The following is a 13,474-nucleotide window of genomic DNA, read 5'->3' as shown; positions in this document are numbered from 1 at the left end:
AAATGTGAGTGGAAACAGACTCTGTATGGCAAATAACATATTTTGTTGATTTTTGAAGTGAAATAAAGTAAACACAACCTAACAACTTCAAATGTTGTACAATCGTTCTACAATCGTTCTACAATCGTTAACGCACAGTTGCTTGTAATAATTTTATTAGCTTAAATTGCAAAAAGTAAAAGTGGGATTGTAACATATGCAAAGGTTTGGACACCCTACTAAGTCAGTACTTAGTATCACCCCCTTTACCAGATATCACAGCTTGCAAACGCTTTCTGGGAATTTCACCTGCTTCTGCGCTACTAGTTCTGCGATATTCTTTGGCTGTCACGCCGTATTTAAGATCGGTCCACAAATTTTTAATTATGTTTCAAGTCAGGTGACCGTGAGGGCCACTCCAAAAGCTTCAGCCTGTGTTTCTTTAAGCAGTTCATGGTGGATTTTAGGTATGTTTTGGATCATTGTATTGTTGTAGATGCCAGCCTCTTTTCAGCTTTAGTTTCTTGACTGACTGTCTTATATTTGCTTCAGGAATTTGCAGAAATTTAGTGGAATCCATTCTCCCATCTACTGATGCAATGTTTCCTTTGTCACCGGCTATCCCACTGCCCCTAAACATAATAGATGTACCCCATGCTTAACAGATAACAAGGTGTTCTTTTCATCAAATGCTGCTCCATTGTTTCTTCAAATATGCTTCTGAGCTCCTTTTTTACTTTGTCAGCCCCTAGCACTTCCAAAATGTTTCTGGCTTACCTAAGATTTATTTTGTGCTCTTCAGATATTGACTTCTGTGATGAAGGTAAGGCTTATGACTCTTCGATGCACATGATGTTAGCAATCAATGCTGCACACTAGAACAGTGCATCACCACACTTGTGTTCACTAAAGCTTCCTGCAGGTCCTTTCATGTCATATATCATAAAATTGTTTCAATGTTTTAACTTTGAAAAGTAAGTAACCTGGTTCCCTTAAATTTTTTTAGTTAATTGAACTTTTAATAGTAAGTTAACAGAACAATATTTTGTGTTTCATATTCTGTTAACTTATTATTTGAAGCTTGGGGCTCCCGAGTGGTGCAACTGTCTCAGCATTGAGCCTATCATCAGGAGATCTTGAGTTCTATCCCTGGTGATGTTAGTCATCTGTGGCCAGGAGTCCAAGAGAGCACAACTGGCTCTGCTCTCTGGAGGGGTAGGATGGCCCCCGGTCTCCTCCCAGCACGATGCTAGCCAGCGCAGGCTTCTGTTAGCTGATGTAACAGAACTGGTGGTAGGCACTTTCCTCCGAGCGCGTTCAGCTGCCCAATGGCGTTGTGTTAGTAGCAGTTCAAAAAGATGCAGTGGTGCTTCACAGTTCTCGGAGGAAGCCTGTGCTAGCTTTCATGCTCCTGGTACTCGTGGTATCGTGTGATTTGAGGAGTCCTAACTAGTGGGTGGAATTGGATATGTCTAAATTGGAAAAAAAAATTTAAAAACTTATTAAAGTTCAATGAACTCAAAACATTTAGGTGACCAGGTTATTTACTTATTTAAGTTAAAACATTGAATGATTTCTTACAATGTATTGTGGAATTTGTTTTGCTTTTCTGTCCAGCATACAAGCAGTTCTATCTGATAGGTTTCTTGGTTTTGTTGCTTTAGCTTGAATTGCCATACTATTGCCTGCAGTGGGTTTCACAGTGGCACCCTCTTTCCCTGCCCATCATACAGCCAAAAACGTGCCTCTTGCCTGCCACAATGCAGCAGTTCTGTAGACTAGCACCGGGTAGTATTGATAAAATCAGTATTTTCTGAATATATTTGTCCAAAAGTTCGTGGACATGCTCATCCGACATTTCTTTGGAAATCAAGAGTGTTTATAAGGAGTTTCTCCCACTTCGCTGCAGTAACAGCCTCTACTCTCCTGAGAAGGCTTTACACTAGATGTTGCATTCAGCCACAAGAGCATTAGTGAGGTCAGCCGCTGATATTGGATGATTAGTTCTGGATCACAAACACCACAATCCCAAATGTATTGGATGGAGTTCCATCACTCCAGAGAACGCAGTTCCACTGCTGCACAGCCGATTGCTGGAGGCTTTAACTCTAGTTGATGCTTGACATTGCACATGGTGACCTTAGACTCATATACAGCTGCTTCAGAGAGGATATCTGGATACTTTTGGACATATATTATATGGGAGTATCATGGCATCAGACAATATTTACATAACGAAGCCATGCTTCCTGAGTGTTCACGCTATGTGCTTAAAGAATGTCTTACAAACCTGATGGCTTACAAAGCACAAACCAGATTGCCTGAAAGAAAGAAATATAGCCCCCCCCCAGCTCTCTGAAAAGCAGAAGCACACAACTTCCTCTTTACAGAAGATGCCTCATGTATGGAACATTAATATTCAGCCTCTACTCCACCTCCTGTTGCTCATAGCACTCCTGCCAGCTCCGCACAGCCGCTAGAGAATAAATCATCATTTAGGAGGAAAAGGCAAGTGTGCAGGCGCTCTACACTCAAAGCATTCTGCCTTAAACCTTTGGTATCACAACTATGTTCACAGTTGGGGTTTTGCAAAGCCACAATTAAGCGCATTTGTCTTATTTGCTCAAGTTTGATTATAAAGAAAGATTTTTTCCATTAAAAAAAGCAGCGCATTTTTATAGATATACATGTTGAACAAAATAATCATCAGAACATGTTTATTACTTTTAGTACTTCAATAACATCAGACTTCAAGGTTATCATATGAAAAATGCAGAGTTCATATGAACCTGAACATGAAAATAACATGATTTGGACACTTGAACATGGACACAGTTTACAATTTTCATTATCAACATGGAGTGAGAGAAACAGTGGCTGCATTGTGACAGAACAAACAAGCTAGTCTCCCTAGTTAAGCCTATTTCCTTTCAAATTCCCCCTTATTTCCGTCCCGTTCTGCCCCTGCTCCAGTTTTACAGTAGTTTATACACTTTCCCCTCATCATTTTATCAGCTAATGCTGCTGTTTACTTCTCACTGCAATATCAAGTTTAGCTAGCTTGGTACATAATGTCACCTTTCACAGTTAAAGTGTGCTACTGGGCCTTATATGATTACACTTGCAGCAGGTTTATAACTTAGAATACTTACATGGGTTGCATTTTAAGTCTGTTGGTCTGGGAAAAGGCCCAAGCTTAGTTTTAGCTGTCCTTAAATAATGCCTGGGCAAGCTCAGACATGCTCAGTAGAACCCTATTGGAGTGATCCACTTGAAGGGGGGGGGGTACATGGGGTTCATATAGTTTGAAACTTTTTTTATTTAATTTGATCTTGTTCATTCTGTGGGTTGTTAGCTTGTTATGATTCAAGTATCCATTTTTAAACAAGCCTTTCTTGGATTCTCTATTTACTTTAGTAGTTATTGTCTATGGTCATTATTGTCTCCCCCTGCAGAGGAGAAGGACTGGTATGTGCTAGGTTGTGTAGACCAGTGGAAGTCTATGTAAGAGCTCACCCCATTTTGTGGATTCTTGATACAGCGGAGGCTCTCAAAAATAACTTTTTTTTTTCATAGCTTTCCACTTTGCTGTTGTTTTTGTTAGTTTGATTTATCCATAGGTCTGCTGTGATCACTGTTTCAGCATAGTCTGCTGAAGGTGCTGAAGGTGTTCTTTTAAAAGTCACTTAAAAGCTGTGCTTGAATGAGAGGGTTACAATCGTTGAGTCAGTCATAGCAACATACAGCGCGCTTCAGCCTGGAACTATGGATAGTTCAAAGGGTCAACCTGAGAAAATGTGTTAACTGCCTTAAAAAATAGTGCTGTTAATAATTTATTGCTTTAACATTTTATTAACATGTTAACTTTGACAGCCCTAATTCACACACATACATATACACACACATAGAGTCATATGCAAAAGTTTAGGGCCCTGGTCAAATTATGTTGATTTTTAAGAGATAACAAGTTAACACACCCTCTACAGAAAACACACAGCATATTTTAATTACATGTACTGTTTATTTGCTAAATTGAATATGTCAGAAAATAAACTAAAAAAATGTGTCCTGTGAATTTAAGTGGCATATCTAATGTTTTATACGTTCAACACAGCAAATAAATAAAACTTAGGCAATAACATTTGAAGTAAAACGCAATTTTTATGTTTGTTCACCAACAGAATATGTACCTTGAGTATTTATACTTTTTTTCTACAACTGTATCTGTATGGAGAGAGAGAGAGAGAGAGAGAGAGATGTTATGCAGGAAAATGTGTTATCAGCTTTGAGCATATGAAGTTGAGAGTGGATAAGAAGCTCCTAAATCTGGGGTTGTGACCTGAAAGGGCAGCCTGTGGGCAGCAGACTGATGAGGAAGAAGATGGAGGGAGAGGATGGATGACAGAACAGGACACAGCATCATCTCAAGGAATCAGAGGGTTTTCTGAGGACAGCATGGGGCCAGGCTGCTGTTGTCGAGGTAACGGTAGCCGATGGTAACAGCGGAGCTGTGTCTGGGAGCGTGCAGGACATTGCCCTTCAAACGCTCATGCTCTACTTAGGCAACACACACCGAGCTGTCTTTCACCAATAAGCCGCTTCTAAACGTGGGCTAAAATGCTAAATACTAACTGAAGCCCACCCTTCAAAGAAATGGACCTGCACTTTTCAACCTTCAATCTGTTGCATCTGTGACACTCAGTCATTTACCACTGACAATCATTTTTTTCCATCCTTAGAAAAGAACCGAACATTGAATCTGATCATGTGCTTCTATTAGAAGTGTGTTTTGATTCAAAACTTTGCTTTCTGTTCTTTTATTGTCCTTGGTAATCAACTGTATGCTAAAGATGTGGCAGAAAGAAATTAGGTAAAAAAAGCAGGAATATTCCTTTGATCAGAAAACGTATAGCTATTCAGTAACTGCTATAGATTACTTAAAAAGAAAACACCACTAACTAATAACTAAACTAATATAAAAGTTTCATGTCGCTGCTGTCGGAAGAAAACCTCGTATCTCCATTTCTGACGTTTTTCAGTTTTTGACATAATTTGAAAAATGCCTGTTATCCTTTATATTGTGTGTAAATTTCATGATAAATGGACTAAAAGAAATGGTCCAAAATGACTTGGGAAAAGGTCTCGTTCTATTGACTTGCATTAAAAGTAAAGTATGTTTTTTCCTTCTCCTGTAAAGTTACCATTTAGGAGATAGGATGTTTTGTTCCGACAGCAGCGATGTAGTAAAAATGATGTGGTTCTGCAGCTATGTAGGAGTAAGAGTGAGGAATCGTAGGCCCATATATGAGGGTCCCTTACTGAACATCTAGGGGTCCTAAAAGATATCCTAATCAGGAGGGTCCCAATAATATTATTTTTGCAAAAAATGATTCTCACTAGGGGAAGAAGTGAAAAGGGCCCAAATACTACATTATGATCTATATATGAGGTTTAAGTTTTTTTTTCACATTACTGTTTTCTGTCTTTATGTTTTATATGCATGTCCATTTGTAACTTCACCTTACTGCATCCTGTTCAATTGAAATGCTGCAGTGCATGATGGGTTGTGATGTGGTGAAATCTGCTTCACCATGCAGCAAAAAAGTTTTCAAAAGTTCAACTTTATGCAAATGAGCACAGCTGCTGCACTGCTTTTAGCCAATCAGGCAATAGCATAACAGACTTAACCACGAACGGCAAACATAACTATCTCCCCAAAAACATACATAAATGATCTCTGCTCTGACTGGCTGGCCTGTACTGTGCTTCACTCAAAAACCAGGCCAGGCTGAAACACTCCTTATAACTTTAACATTGCTGTAAGCTAAATGACCAGGTATATGTAATTGAGATGGCTTTAATGACATCACAACAACAATTAATCCAACAAAAGCTGTTTCCATGTGTTGTTTGTGAACTTTGGTGTTCAAACAACCCAATTACATTTGACGCCATAATTAAAAGGATGCACATTTCCCTACAATGCGTAGGTTGTTTTTGCAGTATGAAATCCTGACGTCCAAATGCATTGTTACCACCCTAATAAATAATATATAATAGATAATACAAACAAGCAACTACTTTGTGTTTAAATGGCATATGAATCAATTTTGCTTCTGTATTTCTGTATTTTTGACACAAAAAATTACATTACAATTCAAGCTATTTACCATCTACATTTTCCTTCTGCTGCTGTCTTATAAACTTGACATAACTTGTTTTGATGGGACTGTTTTATTTTATTCTGTTCTGCTTCTTCTACACGCTGTTGTTAATGTTAACCAGACAGAAAACACATTTCCAGAAAATAAACTTACTATTTATTTAGTTTTTACGGATACTGAGCTGTTATTTCAAAGCAATCTGAAGCACACAGCAAACCCGCAGAAGCACAGAAGTGCAGTCCAAAAGCCTGCTGTTTCACCATGTTTCCATTTCCGAGGTCGTAGTTCAGTCTCAATAATTACCTACTGCATTTTCTATGACAAATTAAATTCATGAGTGTGTAAATGAAATTCTACTCTTACTGCAAACAGAAGCCTAATGCAGCTGGAGAAAAATTTAATTTGTCCTGTCAGTTTAGGGCCAAATAATGAACATGTCAAGCAAGGCCAGAAAGTGGAACCAGTGGGACTGTTTCTTTTAAAAAAGCAATTTATGAACTTTTGTCAATGTTCTGTCTTTGCAGAGAAAAATGTGGCTAATATGACCATGGCAACTTAAAGGGGAATTCCACCAAATTGTCATAATTTCTGCATAATGCAAACTTAGAGATGCAAATAGTCATTCAGAATGTTTTTGATGTGGGATGGTTGACTAGAGAAAAACTTACCGACACAGATTTCATTACAGTGGTGGTGATAGAAACCAGGAGTCACAATGTCTTCAGCACAAATATAGCCACTTTATATATAAAGCTGATAATGGTAAAATAGCGTTAAATTTGAAAATAACGTTTTCTACAGCGCCTTACACACCCTGCATGTATTTCTAAAAATATGTTTTAGGCCAAAATATCGTCTCAAAACTATTGTAAAACAATGTCAAAAACATCTGCCAGCATATTTATAACCATCTCATGTAATAGCTTTCTATGAGGGAGCTTTTAGAAGTGTTCTTTGGATGTTTGGTTCCTTTCACCACGACTACGAACAACTCCGAGTTTGTAAGTCTCTCCAGAACAGAGAATTTCACAACAAATCACTCTGAATGACTTTGTTCACATCTCAGTGATTGAGCTATACAGAAATTTTGAACAATTTGTGTAATTCCCTTAAAAACAGGCATCTCACTGTCATTGACAATGACTTAAATTTGTGAGAGATTCTGTCATCTGTACTGGTATTATCAGCACCATCTCAAACAAGGTGAAAAAAAGAGAGAACATTTCTTTATGGGCTCTTGGACAAACCTTCAGAGTCTTCTCAGCCTTACACTTACACAAACTGATTCAAGCTCCCATGTCTCTAATCCTCATCATCCATCATTCCTCTCTTCCTGCTCGCTCTCACCCTCTTTCACTTTATCCATTTTTTCACTGCATCTGTCCAAGTCTCGGGCTTGATTTATCTGTTTATTCACTTTTTAGAATGGCCATAATTTGCGCTATAAATCCAAAGACAGTCTTATTGTACCAGCAGCAAGCTGCAGAACATACATAAATTGCAGAGAGTAATGACACAGTACATCAGGAGCAGGTGGTGATAAGAGAAGGGGGAGAAAGACAAATGTAAGAGGGGAAAGACGTGGAAAGCAATGCCTAAAGCTATAATAAGCAGAGTTCTACATTAAAAGCTGACAAGGAATATAAAAAACAGGAAATCCTTCATAACAGGTAAGGTAGTGAGTGATTGAACTTAAGTCTCAGTGTTGTCTTTAAAGTGATGGTTCAAGCCAGAAATCCAATTACACAGATCCTTTTACTTAGCACTGTAGCTGTGAGCCTAAATAGCTAGTAATGGAAGTTTATATCTACCAGTTTAGCCCCTCTTATCCATCACATAAGCAAGCTTACATAAGAGCACTTAACATCTTGACATGGTTTGATATGAGTGTCGTAAGAGTTTGCACAATGATACTGGTGGCTGTAAGCTTCTATTACTTAGCTACATTAGCCTTGTAGCTCCAGAGCTAAACTAAAGAAACAAACTTCAAACAAAAAACATGCAAAGAGGAAACTTATGACAGCTTTAATCTGGGACAGTGCCTGTTTTTTCCCACAGTGGCAGGAGTGACACTCCTGTGGGAACAGTAGCCCAAAAGTCCTGGGTTTGATCACAGCTGATGACTGTGCTGCTGTGCCTGTGAGCAAGCTAATTAAACCCAATCTGCTCCAGCGTGGCTGTCACTGCAGCTGATGAATGCATCAGCGACATGACAAAAAGCAGAACACAATCATCAGCCCTAGTTAAATAAACCTTGTTCCATAAAATAATACATAAAATAGAATATAAATAGTGTAGAGTGTCAAGGACTGTCTAGCTCCAGCAAAATTCCTCATCCTCCAATCTTTCACCGCAAACACTCATACACATTTACAAATCCCACAGGATTAACTTTTAATGTAAGTTAATTGGTAATTTTTGTGTATTTCTATTGGTCTATTCATCATCACAATTGCACACAGTGTAAAGAACAGCTGCTGTGTTCAAATGACATAGAAACATAGACAGCGATGATATCTACACGTAATAATAATATATCCCACATATATATTATGCACAAGCATAAAGCATAAAGAAGGGTCAAATATAGTGCCATAAATAAATAAATGTGTACATATATACACAAGTACACGAGCTGACATGAAAAAAATAAAAATGCCATAAATACATTTTTCCTAATTTGCACCTTCGAACCATCCATAACTCCAGCCTGAAGCCCAGTTGCTCCTGTGCTGTTGCTATGACTTCATGCTTGTGGGCCTCTCAGTAATGTCAGAAACTTTAGCACTGGAGAACGGCTTAAGTGGGCTATGCTGGATAGTTCTCGTGGGAGTCTTATGGATAAATCAACCAGCAGCAAACTCACAAAAGAAATAGCAAAGCAGAAAACTCCAGTTCCCCTCGAAACAAGGCGTAACAGTGTTATGAGAGCAAGAGGCTTCAACCGTAAAAGTACCTGTATGTAACAATAATAATGACCAATATATTGTATACCAGACAATATATGTATATGTATGATATGTATGAGTTTTCTAAGGCTAACCCTAAGGGTGCGTTTATATTTGCAGTTTGGTTTCCTTGGTCTCAACCAAAGCAGAAACAGATACATTGTTCTAGCGTTGCTGACATTCACACAGAACCAAAACAAGTCATGTGGACAGGGGGTCTCAGTCTGCTTATTTGGTGAGTGGACTGAGCATTGGCACATGCACATGGCAGTGTTTTCTCTTGTTCTAACAATCTGTACTAACAGACCAACGGCACTAGGAATTGTTTTATTGAGCCAAAGCTACCAAGTGTGGACACACCCTAAATCCTTACATCTAATATCAGAAACAAAGTGGAAATATTTCTGTGATTCTAAAAAACAGACTTTGTAGTGGAAACAATTATTTTATACAGTGAGGATCAATGATCCTGTAGGTTAGTCCTGTTGTTCACTGGTTTTCTTAGAAGGTGGGACTAACTGCCACGAAAATGTACCAAAACAAATACAGAAACACACACACACACACACAGAGCTGTTCTGAGCCGATGATCCAGACAGAGATGGGAGCACTGCGCAGTAAGGCGGAGAGTTAGCCGTCAGTGCTCCTGAGGTAAGCAGGGTAAGAACAGCCCTCTGGACGGACTCCTAAAGTGCCCTGCTGTCTCAGACAGAATTAAAACAGTGAACCATGAATCTCTCTCAACCTCTGTCACTTAAAACCCTCCATTTGAGTGAAATGACTGTGGGATGAGGTCAACTGAGCCAGAGATAACACAGCCCTTATGATCCTGTCCTACTCATGAACCACACAACTTCAGACTGGAGCAAAAAAAGACTTCAGCGCAAATTCAAATCATAATTTAACCTCTTAAACCCTAAACTTATTATTCAGATAATGGTCTTAAGATAATACTTAAGAATATAGTAACTACTATAATTTATTTGCCAACTACTCTTTGTGAGTTCAGACCATGCCTTCAACATGTGATGGTAGTATGAGAAAAGACTGATTGAGGGAGGGGGAGAACTCTGAGAACTTGGGCTGGAGTTCTGGGCAGCTTCTGCCTGTAGTAGGACTGATGTAGGACTGAGGAATAAGGAGGAGATGGGGTGGTGGTGGGGACTGTGAACGCTTTGTCACGGGAACAGAGGGTGAAGATGTGAATTTATAGGGTGTTTCAGCCATGTTCCTCCCCCCAAACTTCAGTTATAACATAACTACATTGTAATGTATATACAGCCCCTAGGCTTTAAGAGAGTTAAAGCACTTAATTATATTTATAGGTTTAAATGACATTAATATGCTTTAGATAACTGCTGGACATTTATGTGAGATACAGTAGATATAGCGATGTACATAATGACACTTCAACTGTCATATCAAGAACATGTAGAATGGACCAATAGAAACGCTCCCAAATTACCAAAATTACCTGGAATCTCTTTACATTAAGATACATGAAAGTTAAAGGGGAATTCCATCTTTTTTTTGCACAATTACTGCATAATTCAGTTGCTGACAGTGAATTATGCAGTCACAGATCATTCAAAGTGGTTTCATTTAAAACGGTTAACCCTGCTTTCTTTACAGTGGTGGTGACAGGAACCAGGAGTTGTGGGGAACACAAATACAACTATTTTATTTACTACCCAAAATAACCAGAGAACCTATAGGAGTTTTATATGTGGTGTTGATGATGGTAAAGTAGTGGTAATTCTGGGGGGGGGGTTCTTTGGGGACTATTTTGCCTCACAAGACTCTGCATGTACACAATATGGACAAATGCATTGGGACACCCCTCCTAATTTGTGAGTTCAGGTGTTTCAGCCACACCCATTGCTAACAGGTGGATAAAACTAAGCACATAGCCTTGCAGCATCTGGCAGTCTGATGGACAAATCTGGGTTGGGTGAATGCCAGGAGAACGTTACCTTCCTGCATTGTGCCAACTGTAAGGTTTGTTGGGGGGGGATAATGCTATGAGGTTGTATTTCGGAGGTTGACCTAGACCTCTTAGTTCCAGTGAAGGGAAGTCTTAATGCTTCAGCAGACCAAGACATTTTGGACACTTCCATGCGTCCAAAGCTTTCCGGAGGAGTGGAAGCTGTTACAGCTGCAAAGGGGGACCAACTCCGTATTAATGCCTTTAGATTTAGAATGGGATGCCATAAAAGATCCTGTGGGTGTAATATGTAGGTGTCCCAATACTTTTGTCCATATGTGTATCTCTCCACCTTAAATGTATGTTGAAAATGTGTTTTAGGCCAAAACCTCATCTCAAAACTATCATGAAACCAATGTCTCAGAAATCAGGCAGCATTTTTGTAACCATTTTGTGTAATAACCTCCTGTGAGGAAGCTTTCAGAGGCATTAAACGTTTCAGATGTCTGGTTTCTATCACCACTTCTGAGTCGATTTATCTAGAATGGCCCATTTTACATCACACAACTCTGAATGACTTTGCATCTTAACGACTTAATTATGTAGATATTTTGAAAAAATCAATGGAATTTCTTTCAAGAGCATTTTTCCTCATCCTGTAAAGTTTTGTTTTTGTTATGACAGCAACAATACAAAGATTCAGAAACATGACTCACTCTCCTGAAAAAGCCAAACAAGAACACCATGCATCCTCTACTGGGGACTGCGTGACGTGTTTTCTCAAACAAGCTTACAATATTTCTTATTTTCTCAAAGCTCCCACTTCTTCTACTTCTTGAGTGACAAACAAGGCTGCCAGAGGGCAATGTTTACAGGAATACAGATGGGGAGCCCACCAGCACACGGCTTAACAAGCACTTCTGCAAAAAAATAAGGCCGATCCTGCACTTTCCCAAACACACACAATCCGCACGGGCAAACAAACACACACACACACACACACACACACACATACAGATATCCATCCATCTCCACCAAGCTGACTCTCCATCCGCAGGCTGTGGACTCACCCAGTCAGGACGACCACGAAGTCCATTACATTCCAGCCGTTGCGGAGGTAGGAGCCTTTGTGAAAGACAAAGCCCAAGGCGATGATCTTAATGCCGGCCTCGAAACAGAATATTCCGATAAAGTAGGGCTCTGTGTCGTCCTGCCAAGAGAAAGGGGGAGTGAAAGGAGGTATGAGGTTTTTTTGTTCGAAGGAAAAGAGAGAAATTAATGAAGCATGGAAGGAGAAATGGAGAGAGAGAGAGTAAAAGGGAGGTGAAAGAGAGCAGCTCCTTTTTACTGTAGCCTGGGTTAAAGAACATTCACTTACTCTGATGAGAAATAGTTAAACATATAATAAACAAAGCACTGCAGTAAATGTACTTTATTTAAAATATCTCTATGTGAATAAGCTACATTACACCAACATGATTACCACCTTAATTACTGCTGATATAGGTTTATTCATCTGAAAGTGTATGTACAGTACTGTGCAAAAGTCAGGGACCACCCTTCATTTATTCAATTTCCAGTCAAAATGGCCAATAAGTACAACACATGATTTTTTTAGGATATATTACTGAGGAGATTAGATATAAGATAAGCCACATTCATAAGGAAGAGGTAAGTCAAGGGAAAGTAAGTGTAGAGACATGAGTTTCTAAAACTGGAGTTTAAAAAATGATTAAAAGATACAGAGAAAATGGGACTCCTAACAACCATGCAAGACCTGGTAGACCATCAACACTGTCACCGTCAGATAAACAGCACTTAAAGCTTTTATCTTTGAGAGAGAGGAGAAAATCAACCTGCTTCAGATCTGAAAAAATCCACAGGCATGACAACTCAGTGCTATGAGTCTGAAAGGATGTGTAGCTGTCAAGAAACCATTACTGAGAAAAAGAAATAGACAAAAAAGGAGAACATCTACAAATTAAAAAAGCTGCTGGGGTTCTCAAAACCATAGGCTGACCACCCCAGAGTCCAGACCTCAACATCACTGAATGTGTTTGGGATTATTTGGATTGTGAGAGGCAGAAAATGCAACCAACTTCTAAGATTGAGCTTTGGAGGTGTGGAAAAATATCCCAGCAGACTTCTTTGAAAAACTGAAAGCAAGCATCCTGAAAAGAATAGAAGCTGTAATGCAGGCAGATGGTGAACACATTAAAGAGTAACTACACCCTAAGACCTTTTTTCATTGACAGCTGACATGCATTGCTCTGTAATAATAAACATACACCAGCCTTGCTTGAAATGTGAACACATCTTTCCAAACTGTAAAAATAACACTTTTATCGTGGTCAGTTCCGCCTCTGCAGCGCCCCTCTGGTTCAACTCTGCTATAGGATGACGTGTCTTTGTACCAAAGTATGATGACACATCACAGTATGCAAATCAGTCAATGAACA

At 39.1% G+C, this 13,474-nt stretch overlaps 1 protein-coding gene across 1 annotated transcript in view; it reads right to left on the bottom strand.

The window, feature by feature from the left end:
- cacna1bb (calcium channel, voltage-dependent, N type, alpha 1B subunit, b) overlaps positions 1 to 13,474 on the bottom strand; it is a 230,221-nt gene that overhangs the window by 199,746 nt on the left and 17,001 nt on the right. Inside the window, exon 5 of the mRNA XM_036587925.1 lies at positions 12,086 to 12,225. Within this exon, the coding sequence (XP_036443818.1) occupies positions 12,086 to 12,225 (140 nt within the window). The remainder of the gene's footprint in view (positions 1 to 12,085; positions 12,226 to 13,474) is intronic.

Source organism: Colossoma macropomum, unplaced genomic scaffold, assembly GCF_904425465.1.
Source record: "Colossoma macropomum unplaced genomic scaffold, Colossoma_macropomum, whole genome shotgun sequence".
In the NCBI taxonomy this organism is placed as follows: Eukaryota; Metazoa; Chordata; class Actinopteri; order Characiformes; family Serrasalmidae; genus Colossoma; species Colossoma macropomum.
The sequence above is the reverse complement of the archived record's forward strand: the minus strand, read 5'-3'. Positions and strand labels throughout refer to the sequence as shown.